Source organism: Mustela nivalis (assembly GCF_964662115.1).
Source record: "Mustela nivalis genome assembly, chromosome: 1".
NCBI lineage: Eukaryota > Metazoa > Chordata > Mammalia > Carnivora > Mustelidae > Mustela > Mustela nivalis.
Genome location: NC_139020.1, coordinates 201705396 through 201729522, shown reverse-complemented (window position 1 = coordinate 201729522; position 24127 = coordinate 201705396). Strand labels below are relative to the sequence as shown.

The following is a 24127-nucleotide window of genomic DNA, read 5'->3' as shown; positions in this document are numbered from 1 at the left end:
TGTGCTCAGATTTGTGTGTAAATTATGGAAATGTTGAAGCAAAAGCACAATATAAAATCACGCTAACAAACCTGGTTTTTTCCCTCCTCTGTGACTGGTTTAACTTGAAACAGATGGTGGTGTGTGAATGCCTTAATGTATTTACCCTTGATTTATTCTCTGTGGTTCTTTTATTATGCAAGTAGGGTTGGCTTAATTCTCATTCCCAGTTTTTATTTATATTTTTCTGCAAGATGAGCTCCTGGCACACCCATTCATCTTCATTACTGGGTGCCTGGGGAGGATGTTCCCAGGACAGTAATGGGCATCCATGGGAGCCGCTTCCTGAGAAGGCTCCCTCTGGCCTTAGCTCATCGGAGCAGTCCTGGGGCTAATACGGGCCAGATCCTGAATCATCGGATTAAATTAAGTTCACTTGACTATCGTCTCTGGGCTTCCCTTCCTGCTGTTGATCAGCAGCAGCTGTGACTAGGTCTCTTGTTTTGTGTTTTGTGTTTTGTGTTTGGGGTGAGACCAGTTTTGTGCTGGTGCTTGGATTTCAGCACAGAATCCAGTCCTGTGTCCCTCCAGAGCTGCCGTGTTGTGTGACAGCTCACACTACTGTCACAGAGAAGCAGAGCAGAGTCTTGTAGGGCTCCAGGCCGCTAACAAGAAAGCAGCATCTTCTGGGGTTTGTGTTTTGGAGACATACAGTGACAAAAGCCCATAGGCAGGTTTATTTGCACAGAGTCCCCACCCTTCCTGTGTCTTCCACAGCTGCATGCCAGGGCTCACCATCTTGTGCTGCCTGAGGACACAGTGGTCAGATCTCGAGTCGTCTTAGAGTTAGCAATGCAAACTGTGGGATTCTGGATGAGGCAAAATGGGCTGATGTTTAATTCTACAGATTTGAAAGAAAAAGCGTCTTCAGGGTAACCAGATTCATGTCCCATTTTCAGAATGTTCTGGGTAATTTCATCATTACTGTGGTTGCATTAGTTCCTCTCCTTCAGGAAAAGCAATTAAATAAAACTTCTTAGCTGGCAACCCCATCTTCCGGTCAGCAGAGCCAAGATCAGGGAAGTTAGTGAAAGGCCTCTAAGAGAAAACAGACTCCATCAGCCAGCACTGAGTGTTTGCATGAGGCCAGATGGTAGAAATGATGGGACAGCCACTTGCCTTCAGGGAGCTTCCAGTATAATGGGGTGAGGTGGTTGTAGAAAAGACGGGAGGAAGTCAGTCTGGTAAAATGCCCAGTTGTGACAGTTTCAGAAGAGAGGGTGCTCTGTGGGTACAGAGAGTGGTGACAGCTGGTTAGATAATCTGACTGGCTTCCTGGGCTAGAACAGGCCAGAGAGGGTTGGAATGTGGAGCTTGAGCCGAAGCTTGCAACAGCAGGGGTTTCCCCGAGGTGCGGCCAGGCGGTATCTGACAGACCCGCAGCATGGCTGTAGGTAGCTGGGGGAGACTAAGGCAGAGCCATGCACCATGCGTGGACCCCAGGCGAGGCCAGCTTGTCTTAGGTGGAGTTCATAAGCCCTGGGTGTCGGTGAGCTGTGTCCCGGAAATGGGAGGGACAGCAGAATCCTGGCCACGCGGCAGCAAGGAAGGAGCCGGGACAGCGTGGTTTCAGAAGGTTTAGAGCCGGCCCTGTGCTTCCTGAGAGTAGCCCTGAGCCCCGCTGCTCTATATTTTTTACTGCCCTCAGGTTTCTAGTATGTTTGGTTATCAAGTTTCCTGGCCTACAGCAAGGTAGGAGGGGCTGTTGCTCCTGGAAGCAGGCACAGGGACCCGGAGAAGCAATGGAAAGCAGCAGCAGCCAAGAAGCCTCAGCAAGCCGAGAGGAGCCATGGAAGGGGCAGGCCTCTTGCCTCTCTGGGACAGCAGCTTTGGCCTTAGCCATAAGTTCATTCACGCCCTGTATGGAGGATTTCAGAAAGCAGGAACTAAAAAAAAAGGAGCAGGAACTATGTGAAACATGTTAGGAAAGTTTTCCTTAAAGGCTGTTCAAGTCGGATTGATTTTTGCGCTCAGTGGGGAACCAGTTCAGGGGCGGGCTGGTCCCCTGGGACGCCAGATGGATGAGGTGTGACCGCCCCTGCTAATGGACTGTGAACGGTACCGGAACTTTTAACGGGGGGCTCGAAAATTGGAAGTGGTGAAAAGCCAAACTTTGGGTGTTAACTATTTATCATTTCCTGGTTTCAGCCACATTGTAAATCACCTCGTGAGGGCAAAATGCAAAGAGGTGACTCTGCACAAGGATGGGCCCCTGGGGGAGACAGTTCTGGAGTGTTACAACTGCGGCTGCCGCAATGTCTTCCTCCTCGGCTTCATCCCTGCCAAGGCCGACTCAGTAGTGGTGCTGCTGTGCAGGTGAGGGGCGGGTGCATTCAGCTCCAGTGGGCGGAGAGGTGTGAGGATATTTGGGGGCTGGGACTAGTTAGAGAACTGGGAATGCTGAGTAACTCTTCTGGGGTGTGTTCTGGTTAAATCATAAAAAGAATTCTGTAACAACAGTGTTAAGAGTTTTGAGAGTTCAGAGCTCAAGTGCATGGGGAGAGGCAACGTATTACTAACAATTTAAAGGTAATACGATCACATAGTAAGATGTAGGGAACGTCACTTTGAGATGAAAGGTAAGCCTTGTGGGTGGAGGTCATCCTCACCTGGGCTCTTCCCGCCCTCGGTGTTTCTGTAGGCAGCCCTGCGCCAGTCAGAGCAGCCTCAAGGACATCAACTGGGACAGCTCCCAGTGGCAGCCCCTGATCCAGGACCGCTGCTTCCTCTCTTGGCTGGTCAAGATCCCTTCTGAGCAGGAGCAGCTGCGGGCCCGGCAGATCACTGCCCAGCAGATCAACAAGCTGGAGGAGCTCTGGAAGGTGAGGGCCTGCCGAGAATGCAAAATTGCCTCAGCGTGGTTCTTGTCCAGGGAGAGCTGCTGAGAGTTTCTGGAACAGGAGATTCCAGAAGCAACTTGAAGGAGAGACTGCAGTCTCTACCTGGAATGGCCCTTTGGTGGAGTCCCACAGGCACCTTCTGCTGGGCCTCTGGGAAAGGACAGCTCTGGTTGTTGGAATTTTTTCTCTTATTGCAGAGGAGGAGGGAGAGCAGAACTGGCCCTGGGCGGCTGTGGGTGCATATATCAGGGGGAGCCGGGCCTGGGGAGACAGGACTGTGAGGGTTTTGGGAGACCTTGTTGGGCCTGTAACGTGTCTGAGCCAGGGTGACTCCAGGCCAGGGGTGAATGTTCAGGGGAAAAGGGGTCCCGGTCACAAAAGTCAGAGAGGCAGGGCCCACAACGGCTGGATGAGCAGAGGGGAGGGGCTTCCTGGTTGGGTGGTGGGGTGTCTGCCCTGCCCAACAGACCCAGTTCTCTAGGGAAGCCCTTCTCTGGTTCTGGCTGTTCAGCTTTTATGATAAAGTTTTAGTAATTGGGCTATAAATTTTAATTGCCTGTGTAATCCAAAATCTTTTTTTTCCCTTTTTTTAAGATTTTATTCATTTATTTGACAGAGAGAGAGATCACAAGTAGGCAGAGAGGCAGGCAGAGAGAGAAGGGGAAGCGGGCTTGCCGCTGAGCAGAGAGCCCGAAGCGGGGCTCAATCCCGGGACCCTGGGATCATGACCTGAGCCGAAGGCAGAGGCTTAACCCACTGAGCCACCCAGGTGCCCCCCCATAATCCAAAATCTTAAATGTAAATTTATTTTCACTTTGAGTGCAAGTCAAAATATTTCTCAAGTGTCTCTAGCAAGGTACCTTTCTGCTTCGATTTTTGGATGGCCAGAACTTTTTTTTTTTTTAAGATTTTATTTATTTATTTGACAGGCAGAGATCACAAGTAGGCAAAGAGGCAGGCGGTGGGGGTGGGGGAAGCAGGCTCCCTGCTGAGCAGAGAGCCTGATGCGGAACTCGATCCCAGGACCCCAAGATCATGACCCAAGCTGAAGGCAGAGGCTTTAACCACTGAGCCACCCAGGTGCCCCCTCTTTTAAAATATTTTATTAGAGAGATCACAAGCAGAGGGGAGGGGAAGAGGGAGAAGTAGACTCCCCGCTAAGCGGCGAGCCTGATGCGGGACTCAATCCCAGGACCCCAGGATCATAACCCGAGTCGAAGGCAGATGCTTAACTGACTGAGCCACCCAGGCTCCCCAGAACTCTTTGACTTTTCCTGTTTATAGCTAATACCAAATACTGTTCTGTCCCTGCCAGAGAAGAGTGTCACCCCTATTGGTGCAGTACAGGGTGAGGAGGAAACTGGGGGCCTGGGGGAAGAAGAAGGGCCTCCCCTTTTGTTTACACAGAGAACTGGTGGTCTTCTGGCAGCCCCAAAGCGGTATTTTCTCTTCTGGTTCAGGGGCTAGGCATTTGTTGGGGAATGTAGCCAATTTGATGGTCTAGGCATGTCAGGCTATGTCCCTGGCGTGACATCACCAGTATTTACCCTGCTGGTGTAGCCCTGGGCAGGGGCAGGGGTAACGGCAATGGCAAGGACTGAAGGGTGTGCAGAGATCCAGCCAGTGTCTGTGTCCCTGTGCCCCGTACACTTCCCCATACGAGGACTCTCCTCCTGGGGTGGATGCTACCGGCAACGGTGCCCTCTGTACGATGCTTGTTCTGACAGGTGACGGATAGGCCTTGCTCTTCTAGGGACTAGTGAACCTGCTTGTAGTTCCTTTCATATATAGGCGAAAATGGGGAAGAACAGGCGCGGTGCTTGTCTTCTAGGAAAATCCTTCTGCCACCTTGGAGGACCTGGAGAAGCCAGGTGTGGACGAGGAGCCGCAGCACGTGCTCCTGCGGTATGAGGACGCCTACCAGTACCAGAACATATTCGGGCCTCTGGTCAAGCTGGAGGCTGACTACGATAAGAAACTGAAAGAGTCCCAGGTGATGTGGTGTGTGCAGGAGGGTTTCGGTCATTTAACACAGCATCTCTCCTAAGGTCTGGGGAGGGCGGTTTCCTCTGCAAACGGCGGATGCTGACGTGGGCCGAGGCGCAGTGCCCGGAGACGGACGGTGGATTGAGGGCAGGCGAGGGAGCGACCCTTGGGCTGATGCCTGGTTGCTCGGAGCTAAACACCGGCCTGAGTATTTTCTGATTTAAAATCCAGCCAAAATCTCTCACAGTCAGGGTTGCGTCCTTTGCCCACGGCTGCGAGAGCCCGGGCCGAGGAGCCTGTGGCACACCGAGGGCACTTCTGGCACCGGTCTCATGAAGAGCACGTGTAGGAAGCGGGAGCTCCGAGGATCGGCCGCCAGCTGCTTCTCCCTCCGCAGTTCACAGAGAAGCCGCCTCCGAGAGCAGCCGTCGAGTGGGGGTCTCCTGGTCGTCTGGAGCGGGTTCTGGGGGTCCTCATGGCTTCTGTCCTGGATGTGCCCTTGCTGGTGTTGCAGGCGGTTGGCTGCTGCACGCGGCACACTGACATCGTGGCTCGTGAGGGCGCCGTAGGGCGCGCAGCTGTGGAAACCCAGACACGAGGAGTCCAGGCCCGTGTCTGTGTCTCAGGCTAACAGGGCTCTTATTTTTCATGTGCTCAGACTCAAGATAACATCACGGTCAGGTGGGACCTGGGCCTTAACAAGAAGAGAATCGCCTACTTCACTTTGCCCAAGACTGACTCTGGTAATGAGGATTTAGTCATAATTTGGTTAAGAGGTGATTTTAAGTTTTAAAATATTTGTGACCATAAGTAGCATAAAATTCCTAGTTTCTCCCTTGTAAAGTGTCCCTTAATTTGAACTCTTCATGATGGCAGCCTCGGCACGTGTTGAAAACGCTAACTTTCTTGCTGTGTTTTCTCTGTAAGATATGCGGCTCATGCAGGGGGATGAGATATGTCTGAGGTACAAAGGGGATCTGGCACCCCTGTGGAAAGGGATCGGCCACGTCATCAAGGTCCCTGATAGTATCCTTTGCGTACAGATGGGTGAGCTTGTCCTGAGCACAGGTGGCCTGCATGGGGGTCACCGCAGGTGGAGGAAAGGGCATCGTAGGCGGCCTTGGCTCAGGGGGCCCCTCTGACTGGCATTTGCCACTGAGTCCTTGCTTCAGTTGTGCTGTGCGGATGTGTCCAGCTCTGCGCCCCAGGGCTCTGGAGGCTCAGTTGGAATCCCGGCCGGGATGCGACTGCTTCATGCTGGGCACTGCCCTCGCGCTCACAGGGAGGATGTGGGAGCTGGCAGTGGGGGGCCTGGACCCCACGGCCGCATCTGCTGATGAGGGTGGGCCAGGTGGGCGGTGTCTGCTAATGTTTGGCACAGAGGAGGCTCTTTCTCCCCGGTAACCCAGTGAAGGCTCCTCAGAAAGGTAAACCCAGCTTTTGACAACGACAAAACTTAACTCAGCGGCACAGATTATGGCGATGAGATCGCCATTGAGCTTCGGAGCAGTGTGGGTGCGCCTGTGGAGGTGACGCATAACTTCCAGGTGGATTTCGTGTGGAAGTCCACCTCATTTGATAGGTACGTGTGCCTTGGCCCTGCAGGCTCTGCTGGCTCTGCTTCCGTGCCTGGCCTAGGGCGCGGCTTCTGCCTCCAGCGTCTCAGTGATCATCCTCCTCTGCGGGGGCTGTGTTGTGTGCGACGCCGACCTCGAGTTCTCCTTCCAGGATGCAGAGTGCATTGAAAACATTCGCTGTGGATGAGACGTCTGTCTCGGGCTACATCTACCATAAGCTGCTCGGGCATGAGGTGGAGGACGTGATCATCAAGTGCCAGCTGCCCAAACGCTTCACGGCACAGGGGCTCCCTGACCTCAACCACTCCCAGGTGCCCACCTGCCCCGGGGCGGGTCGCGGCACAGTGCGGGCCCAGCTGGCAGGGCCTGCTGGGGCGGGCGTTCCCACCACTCCCCGGGTCTGGCTGCCACCTCACGACTACCTGTTATCTGAAGGTTTATGCTGTCAAGACTGTGCTGCAGAGACCGCTGAGTTTGATCCAGGGACCACCAGGCACAGGGAAGACAGTGACCTCTGCCACCATCGTCTACCACCTCGCGCGGCAGGGCAATGGGTAGGACTCGGGGTAGCCCAAGGTGGGAAGAGAGAGACCTGTCTGCCAGGACGTCTGGGGGCCCCTGTTACCTGGCACGCTGGGTTTTACATTATTTGTATGAGAACATTATTTGTATGAGATCTGGCCTCTGTGGTTGCTCTTCCCAAGCAAGCCTGCAGCTTCAGTAAGGGCTGTGGTGGGGCAGCAGGTGTCGGGCCCGTACGCATCACGGACTTTGAGAGTCTTTACGGTGCTGATGGGGGTAGAGATGCAGGATTCCGTTAGTAGTGTAGCTGCACATGAGAAGCGTGTCAACCAGGTGGGAGCTGGAAGCTCCAGACCAGTTGGGTTTTTTGCTTCTTCAGCTTTGTTCACTCCTGGCTTTAGTCTTAGGTCACAAGTTGGGGGACTCCACTCTCTGGGAGTCAGAAAAACAGTCTTAACAGTTAGCATTTCCTGAATTTCCTCTGGCTGAGCTCTGAGACATTTGTTCACCTTGTGTTGAAGGCCTGTGCTCGTCTGTGCTCCAAGTAACATAGCTGTGGACCAGCTGACTGAGAAGATCCACCAGACTGGGCTGAAGGTCGTGCGGCTCTGCGCCAAGAGCCGTGAGGCCATTGACTCCCCAGTGTCCTTCCTGGCCCTGCACAACCAGATCAGGAACATGGATAGGTGGGTGTGGGGTAGCCTGCCTCGAGCGTGGCACGTGTCCTGGGCGTGGTCCCTGGCGACACCTGGCTCCCCTGCCTGCTGACGTGTCACGGTGCTTCCAGCATGCCAGAGCTGCAGAAGCTGCAGCAGCTGAAGGACGAGACGGGGGAGCTGTCCTCTGCTGACGAGAAGCGGTACCGGGCCCTGAAGCGCACCGCCGAGAGGGAGCTGCTCATGGTGAGCTCTTAACCACTGGGCTGCTCGGTTCTGTTTGGCTGTGGGACCTGTTTCAGTGTGCTGGGCAGACTATGGCGCCTTTACGGCAGTTTATTTTGCTTTTGAGAAAACGTTGATACCTCCCACGTTTGCCTTCTCAGTGGTTGCACATCTTGGCCTGTAGGTGGGTCTGGAACACTCTCTGCTCTTCTATAACAAACCAAGCAAGGTTTCCCCAGCTCTGCACTGCCTCTCGGAGGCTCTCTTGAGGCACAGAACCACATCTGTGCTGAGAGGTTTTCTTGATGAAGCTAGATCAGTTAGGATCTCAGAAGGTAGTGCCACTACAGTCTGGATGTAGATATTGTCCAGGTGGGACAGCGGCCTGTTTCCGTAGGTGTCGGGGAGGGCGCAAACCAGTGCCCTGCCCCACCCGCCCTTGGGGACCTGGTAGCATTTACCATGCAGGTTCCCTGATGTTTTGCCTGCTCTCGTCTTCAGAACGCAGATGTCATCTGCTGCACGTGTGTGGGTGCAGGGGACCCGAGGCTTGCCAAGATGCAGTTCCGCTCCATTTTAATTGACGAGAGCACCCAGGCCACTGAACCAGAGTGCATGGTCCCTGTGGTCCTTGGCGCCAAGCAGGTGGGCCATTCACCGTCGTCCTGTTTGAAAACCAGTGTGTGTTCTCTCTTTCCAGTTCCGTGTCATTCTCAGCGCTGGGGGGTTGTTTTTGGTAATGCTTTGTAGTGCTGTGTGATGTCTTGGCAGAGCAGAGGGGTGCCCAGTGGGCTTACTGAGGGTTCTTGGAAGGATGGGTTTCCCCACCTCTTGTGGGTCCTGAGTGCAAGTCTGTTGTTCCATGTTTAGGTTTCCCCTGCTATCCAACAGTAAAGCTCTGCCTTGAAACCTCTCACAAGCCAAAATGGGATAAAGTGAAGAATATCCCTGCTTTCTGAAAATTCATATTACACTGCTTTGCTTTTACAGAAGACCTCCGGTAGTATCTGTTTCTGACAACCAAAAGAAATGATAAGATTTTTGCTTTTACGACAAACGCTGTTGCCATGCTAACGGAGGTCTTTCATAAAAGAGAAGTGATGTGACCAAGCTTGTTTGGGAAAGCTGGATACCTGGATGTGGGGGCGGTTTCCCGTGCTGGTTGGCTCTTACTGCTTGAGTCCTACATGACTGGGTGGTCGTAGAACACCAGGGCCCTTTCGTGCCCCCCTACGCAGACATCTCCTGTTTCATACTTGAGATCCTCACCTGTGTGGGCCTCTCACCACAGCTCATCCTCGTGGGCGATCACTGCCAGCTGGGCCCTGTGGTGATGTGCAAGAAAGCGGCCAAAGCGGGACTGTCTCAGTCGCTCTTCGAGCGCCTGGTGGTGCTGGGCATCCGCCCCATCCGCCTGCAGGTCCAGTACCGGATGCATCCCGCACTCAGCGCCTTCCCTTCCAACATCTTCTACGAGGGCTCCCTCCAGAACGGCGTCACTGCAGGTAGCGCTCAACCCGCAGTGGGGGGCCAGAGGGAACTGAGCCTGGCGAGATGACACCTGTTGTCACTGCCTAAGTTGTCTTATGTGGTGATCTCATGTGTAAGGGGCACCTCAGAGAGGTACAGTGGTCTGCGGGATGGCGTGTCCCCCCTGGAGTGTGGAACATCCTTGGCATGTGGCCGTGGGGGAGCTTGACCTGGTGAAATGCAGAGTCACTACCTGAGAACTCACACCTTGGGCTTATCACACAGCGGACAGAACGGGAGGTGGCAGAGCTGACTGTTCCTCCCACTCCTTACCCTGTTGTTCTCGAAACCCGGGCCCTGGGGCTTCACAGGACGGAGGTTAGAACTACCCTCGTGATAATACTGAGGCGTTGTATGCCCTTTTGCCATGAGGACGCTCGTGCTGAGGGTGCAGAGGCAACCCTGGAGGGCTGCTGGCTGGTGCCTTGGCATCAGTGGGGACAGTGCTGCCAGACTGCCATGTGTCGTCACCGCCACATGCTTGCAGCAGGCAAGACCCTGAATGCCTCAGTGACGCGTACTCACTTTGTGCACATCCATATGACCCTGTGCGTGTCGAGGTAGGGAGCTCTTCTAAGACACTTGGCAAGTATGGTAGGTGCTTTTAAAAGGACTCAGGGACACAGTATGGTCAGTCATTCAGACTGAGGTGTTCAGCAGGTTCTTTCCCAGAAATTATCAAAGTGAGTCAGCCTGTGGCTTCAAGGAAAACAATTGACAATCCTTATCTCCAGTGATAAAACCTAAGGACTCAAAATGAAAAGCAGAATTTTGGAAAACTCATGTTCCTGATCTGGGCCAACCAAGTCTCTCCAATGTCGAGTGGCTTTTCTGATGAGATCTGTGGTAGTGACAAGTGTCTATGAAGTGTGTGAGTCTTTGGGAGCTCTGACTTGGTGAACAAGTACTTTCCATTCTGATGGCCCACAAGGATGTTACAAAGTCAGAGGCCATCCCAAGGGCAGGCAGAGGAGAAAAGCCATCATCACCAACCTGCAGGGTGACCTCCTATGCAGCTTTGGTGTGGAGTCAGGCAGAATCCCACGGTTGTGGAGAAAGTTAGAAAACATTCTTCCCTTTTCTAATTCCGTCCCATCTGTGAGGTCCGATTGTCCTACTGCAGGGGCTGATGCGAGACTGTGCACAGAAGCAGTCAGCCACAGCTGAGTTGTAGAAACTCGAGATGTATATTTTTGTGGGAAATACTACTTTTCATTAAAAATTTTTGCTGATATGTTTATTTTTATTTTATTTTTTTTTTTAAGATTTTTTTATTTATTTATTTGCCAGAGACAGAGGGAGAGAGAGCGAGCGAGCACAGGCAGACAGAGGCAGGCAGAGGCAGAGGGAGAAGCAGGCTCCCTGCCGAGCAAGGAGCCCGATGTGGGACTCGATCCCAGGACGCTGGGATCATGACCTGAGCCGAAGGCAGCTGCTTAACCAACTGAGCCACCCAGGCGTCCCTGATATGTTTATTTTTAAAGGAATTCATAAGTATTTTATGTTTCTGGGTTTAAAATGTAGTAAATGTCACTAGATGTAAACTATGGAAATGGTAGCTGCTTGGATTCCTCAACTTTTTAGGGCATATAAGGGATCCTGAGACTGGCATTCCTTTTTTTTTTTTTTTTTTTAAAGATTTTTATTTATTTATTTGACAGAGAGCGGGAATAGAAGCAGGAGGAATGGGAGTAGGGAGGGGGCACTGCCGAGCAGGGAGCCTGATTTGGGGGTTGATCATAGGACCCTGGGATTGTGACCTGAATCGAAGGCAGACATTTAACTGAGCCACCCAACTGCCCCGAGACTGGCTTGCTTTTTTTCTTCATTTTTTAAAAAAGATTATTTATTTATTTATTTGACAGATATCACAAGTAGGCAGAGAGGGAGAGGAGGAAGCAGGCACCCCACCAAGTAGAGAGCCCCATGTAGGTCTGGATCCCAGGGCCCTGGGATCATGACCTGAGCCAAAGGCAGAGGTTTTAACCCACCTAGCCACCCAGCCGCCCCGAGACTGGCGTTCTTAATGTCTGGTTAATGCCAGCAGCCTGCCATGTTGGCCTTGTCTGGCCTACCACCTAGGTGAGATGGAGGCTGAGCGTGTGCGCCTGGCCAAGCTGTGCAGCCATGGTGCCATGCGGTCCTGGGAGTTGATGGCACTATGAGTGTTCCCATCACGATGACGCTTACAGCGTTGCTGGTCATGGTGGTGGCGCTAGGAAAGGCCAGGCTACAAGGAACTTGTTTGCAATTTGACACAAGTTGGGAAAGCCACGCTCAGCACGGATTCTGACCCTTGCTGGCCCTGCTCTGCCTGCCTCCATGGTGGCAGATCTGAGGGGCAGGGAGCAGGGGTGGTGGTGGCTTCTCCCTGTGGTGTCCTCTGTGCCCAGCACATGGTCAGCACCTGCTAAGTACATACATGTATATATATTTATTTTAAGATTTATTTATTTCAGGGGCACCTGGATGGCTCAGTTGTTAAGCGTCTTCCTCAGCTCAGATCATGATCCCAGGGTCCTGGAATCAAGCTCCACATCAGGCTTTCTGCTTGGCGGGAAGCCTGCTTTCCCTCTCCTGCTTCCCCTTCTTGTGTTCCCTTTCTCACTCTCTTTTTGCCAAATACATAAATAAAATCCTCAAAAAACAATAACAGGGGCACCTGGGTGGCTCAGTTGGTTAAGCTGCTGCCTTCGGTTCAGGTCATGATTCCAGGGTCCTGGGATCGAGTTCCGCATCAGGCTCCCTGCTCAGCAGAGAGCCCACTTCTTTCTCTCCCTCTGCCTGTCGATCTGCTTACTTGTGCTATTTTTCTGTCAAATAAATAATTAAAAATTTTTTTTAAATGAAAAGAAATTTAAAAAATAAAAAAAACAATAACGAAGTTTTTTTATTTTAGAGTGACTGAGCATGAGCAGGAGGGACAGGGAGAGGGGAGAGAGAATCTGAAGCAGATCCCATGCTGAGCTCAGAGCCCAACTCGGGGCTTGATCTCACGACCCTGAGATCATAACCTGAGCGGACACCAGGAGTTGGAAGCTTAATTGACTGTGTTGCCTAGGCACCCTGAGTACACATTTTTAAATTCTTCGTTAAAGTATAAAGAAGTGCCCAAGTCCTAAGTGTTCAGCTTAGTGAGTCTTCTCTAAGTGAACACATCTGAATAACTAGAATCTGAACCCAGAGTACAGCCTAATTCCCAGAAGTACCCTTGAGGTCCAAGGTGGCCCCTGCCCAAGGCAGTGCTGGCACCCACCCAGACCCCTTCTTGGGGTAGCATGACATCAGCTGTGGCGGGAGCATTTGCACTACAGAAATTGGAGGCCATGGGGCACCTGGGTGACTCAGTCACTAGGCGTCTGCCTTCGGCTCGGGTCATGATTCCAGGGTCCTGGGATCAAGCCCCACATCAGGCTCCCTGCTCAGTGAGAAGCCTGCTTCTCCCTCTCCCACTCTCCCCCTGCTTCTGTTCCCTCTCTCACTGTGTCTCTCTCTGTCAAATAAATGGATAAAATCTTTAAAAAAAAAAAAAAAAGAAAGAAATTGAAGGCTGTAATAGACCAGCCCTGTCCCCACTACCCCCAGTGGTCAAACATTCTCCAGCAACCCCTCGGCTAATGTGCCACTGAGCTAGCCTGTTGGCTACTGCCCTCGCTAGAAGGATAGAGATGGACGTGGACCCTTTCTCAGCTTGACATAAAGTGGATCATTGGTATTAGGCTGTTTTGATGCAAAAACGCCATTTTTCTCATGCTGATCTATAGATTAGATGCAGCTCCACAATTCCCAAAGAGGTCAGTGGGGCAAGTGAATGGACAAGCTAATTTTTGAAATTATAAGGAAATACACAGGGTCCAGAATACCCAGGGTGCACATGAAGAGCTCTGTGGAGGTGGTGGCTTACACGTCCAGATGTCCCGAGTTACTACAGAGCTGCCGTTGCTCAGGTAGTGTGGGCACAGTGCCCAAGGTAGAATCCAGGGGCAGAACCACCTGTTCGAAGACTTTGGTCTATGACAGGAAGAGATGGACTCAGCAGTGTCATCCACAAAAGCCAGTTGGAGGGATTTATGGGTCCTTTAAGGCACCGCAGTAAAGCTTCTAGAAGAAAAAATGTATTCATGACCCTGGGGTAGGTGGAGATTTCTTAAACAGGCCACAGAAAGCACCAGACGGGGAGGTAATGTTCAGGGAGTGAGCCGGCTTTGTGCAGTGCGCAGCTGGGTGTTGGTATGCACAGCTTCACTCCCTCCGGGGCATTTCGGGCCAGTTGGACCAGCTTGGGTGGCCTCCTCAGGGCCCCACTGACCGGGGTCTCTTGCTTGAAGCCTGCTGCTGACTGCTGTAGCACGGGTTTCTGCACTGTTCCCTTTGTATGCAGTCAGAATGGGCAGTGGCTTTCTTCTCTAATGAGAAGTGTTGCCTCTTTTCCCTCCCTGGTGATAGCCGACCGAGTGAAGAAGGGGTTTGACTTCCAGTGGCCCCAGCCTGATAAGCCAATGTTCTTCTACGTGACCCAGGGCCAAGAGGAGATCGCCAGCTCAGGCACCTCCTACCTGAACAGGTAAGCGGAGACTCGCCCTTGGTGTCTGCCGGCTTCAGTGGCAGCTTGGCGAGTAGCCGCTGGCCGCTGCCCATGTGTTCGTTTTCTGCCATGGTTCTGAAGCTTCTCCTAGCCCTCCTTGTCCCCGCTGTGTGTAGACACTTAAACCAGCAGCTGTTTCCACTTTGCATCTTCAATGTGTGTTCTATTGAGCAGATACTGCTAAGCCCACGTGTGAGCCTCCCCCATCCCCTTTGACTCCCTTGGTAAATGGTGGGGAGCCCGGCTCTGGGCGCAGCGGGCAAAGCCTTCTCAGGGCGGCCCTGGACGTGGAACCGCCCTACACCTCCCGTGGCTTCCGGCCTCGGTCTCCAGGCCCGCGGGGGCAGCCGAGGAACTGAAAGGTGGGTTTTCCTAGGACGGAAGCTGCCAACGTGGAGAAGATCACCACGAAGCTGCTGAAGGCAGGGGCCAAGCCCGACCAGATCGGCATTATCACCCCGTACGAGGGCCAGCGCTCCTACCTGGTGCAGTACATGCAGTTCAGCGGCTCCCTGCACACCAAGCTCTACCAGGTGCGCACGCCCAGCTGTGCCTGCGGCCCTTGCCGCCGTCCTGGGAGGGCATGTGTTCCCTTTGGATTTTTCTCAGGATGGTTTTCAGAGCAAAACTGAAAATACTTCCAAGTTGAACCGTATGGTATGATTACCCTCTGGCCTTATGGTGGATGTTACATGGTCATGAAAATGCTGTTCCCTCTTGCACCATTGTCTGGGTGAAGCATCCAGGGTTTGTGTGCTGGAAGGGTGCGGGACCACAGGATTCTCTTTCTCTGCAGAGATGAACCAAAACACGAAGTAGTGCCCAAGTGACCATGTCAGGTGGTCTCTGTTTTGTTAACTTGGGTGCTGTCTAAGGGCTTTTGCGGCAAGGATGTGTGCTTTTATTATTGGGAAACAAATTGCCACAGTTAAGAAAACAACCAGAGCATGGGAAGGCCAGGAGAGAGGGGCTGGGGACCGGGAAAGCCCAGGGGGAGTAGGTCCAGCCAGAGGGGCTCCCTCCTTGCTGCCGGAGGCTGGCGCTGGGGTCTCTGTAGGCTTCAGGTCCCAGGCTCCTTGGTGGGACTGGACAGTTCATCCCAACAACATTCCCACAATCTGAGGGTTCTTAAAGGCAGCCAGCTGGCTGACTGCGACCATGGGTCCCTTGTAGGAGGTGGAGATCGCCAGTGTGGACGCATTCCAGGGGCGAGAGAAGGACTTCATCATCCTTTCCTGTGTGCGAGCCAACGAGCACCAAGGCATCGGGTTTTTAAATGACCCCAGGCGGCTTAATGTGGCCCTGACCAGAGCAAGGTATGGAGGACTGTGTCCTGTTGGGCCTTGCTGGTGGCAGGTGCCTCCTCCTGCCACGGGAGTTCCAGATTGACTTTTCCCTGAAGCTGGGAGGGTCTGCCCAAGGGCTGCTGCTGGCCTGGTTCGCTGCCTCCTCCAGTTCTCCTCCCACCACAGCTGAACTTCAGGCCCCACTTGGGTGTCACTGGGCTTCGCCAGTGCCAGAGCTCAGAGTGCTCCCAAGAGGTAGTTTAGGGAGAAGTCGTCCCGACGAGGTGCCTTTGTTTCCTGTCCTGGTGGGCTTGTGTGGCCTCAGTTTTGTGGGCAGGGTCATCTAGGCCCTTTTGTCCTAAGCTCAAAACCCACTAGTGCAGTTTGTATCTCTGTGAAGACAGTTAATCCCTGAATCTTATCTTTTGGTCTTGTCTATGTTTTTAGCCCTAGAATGTAATATGTTTTGAAATGATGATAGCAGAGGGGGCCTAGAGAGAATAAGGTGGCTCTTCGTCACCTTTGAGTAAAACCAGACCACAGCTACCACCACACCAGCCTGAAGTCAGGCTCACTTCTTCCATTGGTTCCTTTCCCTGTCGGGGCACATTGGTGGTTATTTGTCACCGCCTCCCCCTTCTAGGCTGCTGTCTTGTTTGGTGGCCAGCCCTGGGGTATGGGGGTCCTGAAACAGCTGGGTGGGGTGAGCGTCCACCAGAGAAGCCAGTCCCCGGTTTGGTCACTGAGGTCTGTGCCCTGGCCTGTCGGGCTTCCCGAGGCCACAGAGCCTGCTGGGGGCTGCGGCTGACTTCCCAGAAGGCCAACCCGTGGCTCAAACAAGGAGGCTCGTCTGAGCTCCTCTGCTCATGGAGGGGTTTTGATGTCTGGGCACCTCCGAAGTTGTCTGCAGATAAGCCCGGTGCGCTAGGGACAGCTTGCCTGGTGGGCTCCAGCACCAGGTCACTGTGACAGCAGTGTGCTCGTCTGGGCCCAGCGCTCATGGTGCTGTCGGAGGCAGGCTGGGCGCCCGGGCAGGGAGGCAGATGGGGCGCGAGGAGCACATCCTGTGACCTTGGGTATGGATTTTGGGCTTTTGTTCTGTCTTGCTTCACTGTGTTACGTAGTGGTCTGCATACCATGCAGAGCCTCAAATGCCTTGTTTTTGTGGCCACGCCTTGCAGGTACGGGGTCATTATCGTGGGCAACCCGAAGGCCCTGTCCAAGCAGCCGCTCTGGAACCACCTGCTGAACTACTACAAGGAGCAGAAGGTGCTGGTGGAGGGGCCGCTGAACAATCTGCGCGAGAGCCTCATGCAGTTCAGCAAGCCCAGGAAGCTCGTCAACACCATCAATCCGGTGAGCGGCCGCGGGCGGGGTCGGGGGCCCAGCTGGGCTGCTGTTCCCCGCAAGTGTGAGCTGAGGGCAGTCACACGTGTCCGTGTGGCCTGTTGTCACGGATCTCTCTCGTCCCGTGTCTCCGAAGCTTTCCAACTTGGCCTTTTGGGTTGTAAAGTCCTGGGTGGCAGTTAGGAGGTGGACTGGGCAGTGAGAAACCCTGTGAACCCAGGGTGCTCTGGGGGACCTAGGAGCTGGTGCTGTTTGAGGTGAGGTGAAGCCCGAAGACAGATCCGTTCAGCGTCAAAGGCTAGGCCAGTGGAGGAGGGGTGGGCGAGGCCCAGAGCCCAGCAGTCAGCAAGCCTGGGGTCGGCCTGGAGCTCGGCCTTAGCGTGGCCTGGCCCCCAGAGCTTGAGAGAGTTCTTGTGTCAAGGTGGTAAATTCCTCACCTGTGCGAACCCTTGCAGGGAGCCCGCTTCATGACAACAGCCATGTATGATGCTCGGGAGGCCATCATCCCCGGATCGGTCTACGATCGCAGCAGCCAGGGTGAGTCTGCTCTCCGGGGGAGTGCACTGGCCCTGTGGGTGTTGATTGTTCCCACGCCTGCAGCTTTTGGCCCTGTCACTCCTGGGGTGACCTCCCAAGCCTCTGTCCACAGAAACTGCCTGACAGAGCACCTTCTCACCTTCTCTTGTCTGAAATCAAAGACTTGGTCTTTGTCAGTGTCTACATACGTTGTGGTTTTTTGTTTTTTGTTTTTGTTTCTTAACTATCAGAGCTTTGCTTGTGGAGGTTTGCAAGCAAATACTGTAGTTCTGTCTGTTTGCTCCCGGGCCCCAGGGCGCAGTGCTCCCTACCCACCCTACACTTGGTTCACCCACTCAGTTAGGGGGGCCCCCCTGTAGCTCTCCAGGCCGCCCACAGACTCGGTTCTCGTTTCACCGGCCTTCCCGTTTCCGCTTGCTCTCCTGTATGGGGTCTCTGTCCTGGGGCTGAGCCTTACCCCTGCTGTGTGCAGCACTTCCTCTTGCCTGAGCCGGTGTCTAGATGGTTCCCATTCATCCCCCAGGTCCCTGTCCCCTGGGACCCTTCCTTGCACCAGCCTCTACAGAGTGTGACTTGCTCACCTGGGTGCTTGGTGCCACAAGCCTGCATTTTACACTGAGCTTTGTCATCTTGTGGGTTCAGTGGCCATCCTGGGGCCAGGGCAGCCCAGCAGTTCCTCTCACTTGTGAAGTAGGCAAGCCACCTTTCCCTGCTTCCCTTGTATTCTGGTTGCTGGGCTCAAGTGACAGATGTTGCCACATCCAGGGAGTTGCCGTGTAGGAACACTGGGCCCGTCTTTCATCCTTGAGCTCCCTGTGGATCCAGCTAAGGTTCTCAGCCCCGGAGGGCGGACCAGAAGGCTATGCTGTCCTGCCTTGGCTCCCTTTGACTACCCAGCCCTTGGGCAGCTCTAGACACTGACAAAGACCAAGTCTAGCCTAGCCCCGGGGGTGCCTGGGGGCCTGCATTTTCAGTGGGATCCACTGGTCTGTCCACTTAGGTGTTTTCTTGCTTTTGGTGGTTATGGTGGGGGTGGGTGTGTGTGTGTGTGTGTGTGTGCAGGTAATGTGAGCTTAAAGAACTTTTTTTTTCAGTTGGAAATGCATCACAGCTTCAGTCTTTTGGATGCTTACAGGCCAGGGATTCTCCAGTCCCCTGGGAGAAAAGTCCTGTTCCCAGGAGCCACCCCTGGGAGGCTGTCCAGAGTGGGGGTCGAGTCGTGAGATTCTGTATCACTGCAGTGGCTTTGCTGTCAGGCTGCACCAAGAAACCCTGTGACAGCAGCGGCAGGATGAGAGTGACATTCCAGCTCCTCAGCATTCATTCGTGGCCCAGGTGTGGGCGCAGTGGGATGTGGCGGTGACACCCGCCGTCTGCCTTGTGTCTTGCAGGCCGGCCCTCAAACATGTACTTCCAGACCCACGACCAGATTGGCATGATCAGCGCGGGCCCCAGCCACGTGGCCGCCATGAACATTCCCATCCCCTTCAATCTGGTCATGCCCCCCATGCCACCGCCAGGGTACTTCGGACAAGCAAATGGGCCGGCCGCAGGTGAGCCGCCGGGTGGCTGCTCGTCGTGAAAAGCACGCTGGCACCAAAATTTTTTCACGTCTGGGCTTCGGGCAGCCGGGCTTGTCGGCTGGGTGCAGATCTCCTTCAAGGAACCTGGACTGCTGTCTTTCAGGCCGGGGTACCCCAAAAGGCAAGACTGGTCGTGGGGGGCGTCAGAAGAACCGCTTTGGGCTCCCTGGACCCAGCCAGACGAATCTCCCCAACAGCCAGGCCAGCCAAGATGTGGCGTCGCAGCCATTCTCCCAGGGCGCCCTGACCCAGGGCTACATCTCCATGAGCCAGCCCTCCCAGATGAGCCAGCCCGGCCTCTCCCAGCCCGAGCTGTCCCAGGTGAGCAGGGAGGGCAGGGCTGCTGGGACTGAGCCCCCACATTCACCCCTGCAGACCTGAGCACCGCTCTGTCTGGCTGCCCTCGGCAGGGGGATGGCAGGGTCTTAGCGGAGCTGGATGACCTGTGTCGGATGGTGAGGTGACCCATATGGGTTTCCTGCCACTTAGATTTCAGAACCGGGTTTTCAGATCCTTCTCTGGGGTAGGTTTTTGAGGCTGGAAGGATGTCAGCACATCCTCCAAGGGGATGCTTATCTCCCCAATTTTGTTTTCCAGGACAGTTACCTTGGTGATGAGTTTAAGTCACAGATTGATGTGGCACTGTCGCAAGACTCCACGTACCAAGGGGAGCGGGCATACCAGCACGGCGGAGTGACAGGGCTGTCCCAGTACTAGAAGGCAAGCTGACCCCTGCAGGAGGTCTTTATCGGGATCTGGACATGATGGGAAATCAGGGAAATGTGTGGTAGGGGTCTCAGGTCCCCAGGAGGCCAGCTTGTCCTGTGCATCTGCTTGTGGTGGCCGGGGAATAGGGGCTTCATCCCAGCTCCCTACATGGTAGTCCTTTGCTGAGTCCTGGAGCTCCGTGAGGAAGGGGTGGATGTGGGAGTCCTGGCCGCAGCTACATGGGGCACCTCTGCACGAGGGGCTTCAGGGTGCCATTAAGACCTTGACATAGGATTCCCCTGAATGTGGTGTGACCAGAGCTGGGTAAACCTGGGCCCGGGTCCTCTACCCGTGTGTGTGCCGGGTGAGTGGGGTGGTTGGCTTCCTTCTCTTTGGGTGGGGAGTCACTAGTCTGGGTGCCCGGCCAGCCTCCGAGGTCCTGTTTCACAGGCACACAGTGGAGTGGGGGGAGGAGCCCTGCACCTGCGGGGCCCCCCCACCCTGAGCTGCTCTGATGGCCCCTTGCCCTCCTCCCTCCCTGCAGGTGGCAGCGGAAGAGCTAAGCTATGTGGCTTAGTCCATCAGCATCTTATTCTGGGTAATAAAAAATAAAAATAAATGGATACCTGTTTTCCACTGCTAAAACTGAAGCACCACTGTGAGCAACAGGAGAGGGAGAGGAGCACCCGAGGGAGAGAGGAGCCCGAGACAGAGCGAGCGCCCACTGCTGGCCCGCGGCGGCGAGGAGAAGGAGAAGGGAGAACGGGAGGCAGGCGGCCGCGGAGGACCGCCCGCCAGCGAGCCCTGCCAGCCCCGCTCGCCAAGGAGGCCCAGCGCTCGCCGCGTCCACACCTGGGTCTGCGACCAGGGCGGAGGGAGGAAGACCCTCATCTCAGAGTAGCCCTTTCCTCTGTTCTTTTCTTTCTGTTTCTCTTTTATTGAAAGGGGACTACGTTTTAGCAGGAAAAACTTCGCATTTCTGTGCCGAGCAGGCTCCTTGCCGGGGCGGCCGTGCCGGGAGATCCCCGCGAAGGTGTGGGTTCTGTCCCCGCCAGCTCTGAAACTGCCCTGGTCACGCTGCCTGTGTTCTAAGAGGGTTTCATTTAAAGAAAACACGGTGTTTTGGGGTTTTTCTGTTTGTTTTTTAAAGATTCTTTCAAAGGAGTACTGAAAAATATACTTTCCTGAGTTTGTCTCTCAAATCTTAGTGGTGGACCTGGGAGATTCGAGAAGCTTCCAGAAAGGAAGTTTAAACAAGGCAACACATCTCAAGATTAGGATCAACACCTGTGACGGGATCGCGAGGAGAATTTTTGTTTTCAGATTTAGCTTCCAGCGGCTTCTCCCTGCACGTCAGGGCGGTGAGAGAGCACAGTCTCGTCCCGGGCCAGGCAGCCCCAGTCTCCGCTGGACTCTGAGAAGCAACGTGCTTCCCACACGCCGCGGACTCGTGCCCCACCCACCCTGGGCCGGGCCTTGGGCAGGACTGGCCGGGAGGCCAGAGGGTGGGGAGGTGGCGGTTCCCTGACCAGAGGCTTCTTCCCCGGGGTCCTTCCTGAGGATTTGGTGGAAGACAGCAGCCAAGAGGACCCGTCCCCCCAGGAGGCACCCACAGTCCCTGTGGCTGGTCGGACACGCCGAGCACCCCACCTACCTTGTTCTCTACCCCACCCTCCAAGTTGGGAGACCTTCTGCCTGTGGGTACAGCTGTGATGGGGTGGGGTGATTTCTGCTTTTTTTGGGAAAAGGAGTTTCAGAAAAAAATGGGTTCTATGCCGAAGGGGCTTGGAGCAGTTTGTCACCTTAGCTGGTAGAGGGGGCCTCTGTGGGGTCTGGGCCAGAACTCAAGGAGCTGCTCAAGCGGGGAGAGCCACCCCCAGCTCCTTGCACCCCATGGTGGGATAGTAGTCTCCCTGACAACCACCTCTTTGGGGACCATCCCCTGCCTACCTAGGCCCTGGTGACCCTACACCCCCCCCCTTCCAGCTTCCCCATCCCTGTGAGGCCGACACTGGCCCTTATTGAAGCCTCCAGATTCCAGCTTGTACTTGGGAGACGGGGACACACAAGCCACCTTCCTTCTGGCAAGGCCTCTTATTTATTACCATTGCTGTAGGGCTTTCGGTTTCCCCCTTCTTTTGATAGGCCACATAGAGGCATAGAGTTTGGATAGGTTTCCGCTATGACCCCTTGTGCGACACACCCCGTGGGCAACACCTGTGCCCGCCCACCTGCCCTGTCTGTCCTTGGCATGCTTTGCCTCCGCTTTGTGCTGTTTGCTTTGTTCTCCACCTTCATAGCAGCAGTTCCGTTTTCCAGATTGAGGAGCATCTGTACCAAGGCAATGTAACTTTTGATTTCTGGTCGATTTGTTTTAAGCTCTATTGTCACCAATAAAATCTTAATAAACAGCTCTTGTGTTCACACCGGGGCAGATGAACTGCAGGGAGATAGCAGAGCACTTGGCCTGGGGACCTGGCTGGTTGGGAGCCTTGGGGTCACCTGGACAGCAAAGCTGAGAATGACCAGATCTGTGCGGCAAGGCTGTTGGGCGGGGGTGACCTTGGCCCCTGCAACTGGCAGCAGCTGGGCCTGCGGTGGGCAGCTCCTGGGCTCTTGGGTGGGTTAGTTGATGGGCTGCCTGGGGATGGGGATCTGGGACCCCAGCCCTGGCAGAGATGGGCAGGTGGGGTCACTGTCCCACCACCTTGGCAATGGGTGATGGTGGAGGTGGCTGCTTCCTCTCCCACCCTTACGTGACCAGACGAGACTGGGGAGCGGACCACGCAGTATTTATTGTTTGGGGCCCCCCTCTGGCTCCGTCAGCGGCAGCCACACTCATCCACCACCATGTCCTCGTAGTGCCGCAGTACCACGTTGTCGCTGTTGTCGAAGAAGAGCACGGAGATGGGCGACAGGCGCGCAGGCACGCAGCAGGGCAGACCGCCGGCGCTGGGGGCAGCCGCGTGCATGAGTGCGCGCAGCACGGCGTGGTTGAGCGGGGGCGACCCGCCGGGGCCCGACAGCGTGGCGGACAGTGCGCAATGGCCCTGGCAGTAGTTGGCCAGGAAGCCGCGCGGCGCAATGACCCAGCGATGCCAGCCCACCTCGCGGAAGCTCACGTAGAGCCGCCTCGTGCGACACGCGCCCCCGGGGCTGCCGCCCACTGCGGGCTCAGCTTCGCGCCGCGGCCGGGCCAGTGGGTGGCACAGGCGCGGGTCGAGGGTCACCAGCAGCAGCGAGGCCTCGGCCAGGTGCGCGCAGGCGGCGGGGGCCCGGGGACGCAGCGCCAGCGCCAGGCGAACGCTGCGCGGCGCCGACGTGTTGCGGGGCCAGGCGGCGCCCAGCAGCTCGGCGCGCACCGGCGTTCTCAGGGTGGGCACCGCCTGACGGAGCAGCACCGGCCCGGCGCCCGCGCCCTGGCCCTCCGCCGCCTGCCTTATGCTCAGCTCCCAGCTGGCCGGCGCCTCAGCCGCCGCAAAGCGCAGCTCCAGGCGGGCTCGGCTCGGGCGCTCCGCAGGTTCCACGGCGGACAGATCGAAGACGACGGTCCACTCAGGGCACTGCCCCGCGGCCCAGGCGGACTCCGGGAGCCGGGTGGGCGCACCTGGGGAGGCAGGGAGAGGGCTGGGCTCGCGCTGCGCCCCCGCGCCCTGCCTTGCCTGCCCGCGAGGGGGTTTCTGCTGCGGACCGGGAAAAGGTGAGCCCCCGGGGCTGGGGGCACCAACTGTTAGAAGGCGTCAAATGGTGTGAAGTGGCGCGCGGGTGGGGGGGCGGGGAGTGGGGGGCAGGGCATCCATTACAAGTAAGAGGAGGCCCGGCCCGGGTGCAGGGCGGCCTGCCCGCGGGACCCAGGCAGGGCGAGAGATGAACGGATGCCTGGGGCCCCTGGGGAAGCGATGCTGGAGAGGTGGTATCTGCAGGAAAGGCATCAAATGGTGTGAAACAGCGGGGGGAAGGAGAGGAGAGTGGGGGCAGGGCTTCAGCTGCAAGCTAGGAGCCTTGCCCAGTGCAAGGGAGCCTGGCCTTGGGACCATTCCAACCGGTCCCCGCAGATGCCCACGGGGAAGAGGCCATGGAGTGCGGGCGGGTCCAGATTTCTCATGGGCTGGACGGGGTGGGTGCGGACATTCGGAGGTGCTCTGGCTTCCCCCACGCGGCGCTGGAGGCTCGTGTCGGGGCGCACAGCGGGGTCTCCGCCTCCCCGGCACACGCCCAGCCAGCACGGGCCCTACTCACCTCGGTCCGGGATGTGGCGCACGATGTTTCCGGCGACCCCCAGCTCCTCCACGTGGCACGGCCTCAGGGTGGTCTCCTGGGGCATCCGCCGCGGGCCCACCCTGGCCTCCTGGGGGTCCCGGTGGCGGAAGAGGCGCCACATGACGGGGGGTACGGGCCGAGGCGTGGGGGCGCCCCGATGCACGTCCTGCAGCCCGAGAGCCTGGAGCAGGGCGGCGGCGGGGCCCGGGGGCGCTGGGGCGCGGGTTGGGGGCAGTGAGGGCAGCAGCATGGCCAGGAGGAGGAAAAGGACGCGGCGGCCAGGACGGTAGCGCGGCGGTGACATTTTCCTCGCTGGCAGCAGCCGGACGAGTGCTCAGGAGCCGCCGAGCACCCTCGACTTGCAGGCTGGGGGCGGGGCCGAGGTCCCCGGGGCCCGGACGGAGGTCTGGGACTGGGCGGGGTCAGGGTCCCGAGGGAAGTGGCCG

The 24127-nt window shown here is 55.9% G+C and overlaps 2 protein-coding genes across 3 annotated transcripts in view; one reads left to right on the top strand and one right to left on the bottom strand.

The window, feature by feature from the left end:
* UPF1 (UPF1 RNA helicase and ATPase) overlaps positions 1-21832 on the top strand; it is a 37876-nt gene extending 16044 nt beyond the window's left edge. Inside the window, exons 4-24 of one of the 2 annotated variants that reach the window (XM_082706844.1) lie at positions 2188-2355; positions 2681-2861; positions 4711-4872; positions 5524-5608; positions 5793-5891; positions 6339-6447; positions 6594-6753; positions 6878-6996; positions 7486-7650; positions 7752-7866; positions 8347-8490; positions 9137-9350; positions 13822-13939; positions 14337-14493; positions 15134-15276; positions 16428-16602; positions 17049-17130; positions 18522-18683; positions 18817-19034; positions 19311-19433; positions 19966-21832. In XM_082706844.1, coding sequence (XP_082562970.1) covers positions 2188-2355; positions 2681-2861; positions 4711-4872; positions 5524-5608; positions 5793-5891; positions 6339-6447; positions 6594-6753; positions 6878-6996; positions 7486-7650; positions 7752-7866; positions 8347-8490; positions 9137-9350; positions 13822-13939; positions 14337-14493; positions 15134-15276; positions 16428-16602; positions 17049-17130; positions 18522-18683; positions 18817-19034; positions 19311-19430 — 2896 coding nt within the window. In that variant the 3' untranslated portion in view covers positions 19431-19433; positions 19966-21832. Of the gene's footprint in view, positions 1-2187; positions 2356-2680; positions 2862-4710; positions 4873-5523; positions 5642-5792; positions 5892-6338; positions 6448-6593; positions 6754-6877; positions 6997-7485; positions 7651-7751; positions 7867-8346; positions 8491-9136; positions 9351-13821; positions 13940-14336; positions 14494-15133; positions 15277-16427; positions 16603-17048; positions 17131-18521; positions 18684-18816; positions 19035-19310; positions 19434-19965 lie in introns of both variants that reach the window. The other variant, XM_082706843.1, reaches the window with a different exon arrangement.
* Positions 21833-22192: 360 nt separating this feature from the next.
* GDF1 (growth differentiation factor 1) lies at positions 22193-24125 on the bottom strand. The gene is made up of 2 exons (XM_082706985.1): positions 23661-24125; positions 22193-23028 (listed from the first exon to the last, which is right to left on the bottom strand). Exons 1-2 carry the CDS (start codon positions 23983-23985, stop codon positions 22244-22246), a joined length of 1110 nt encoding a protein of 369 aa, XP_082563111.1. The 5' UTR covers positions 23986-24125; the 3' UTR covers positions 22193-22243.
* Positions 24126-24127: the final 2 nt, after the last annotated feature.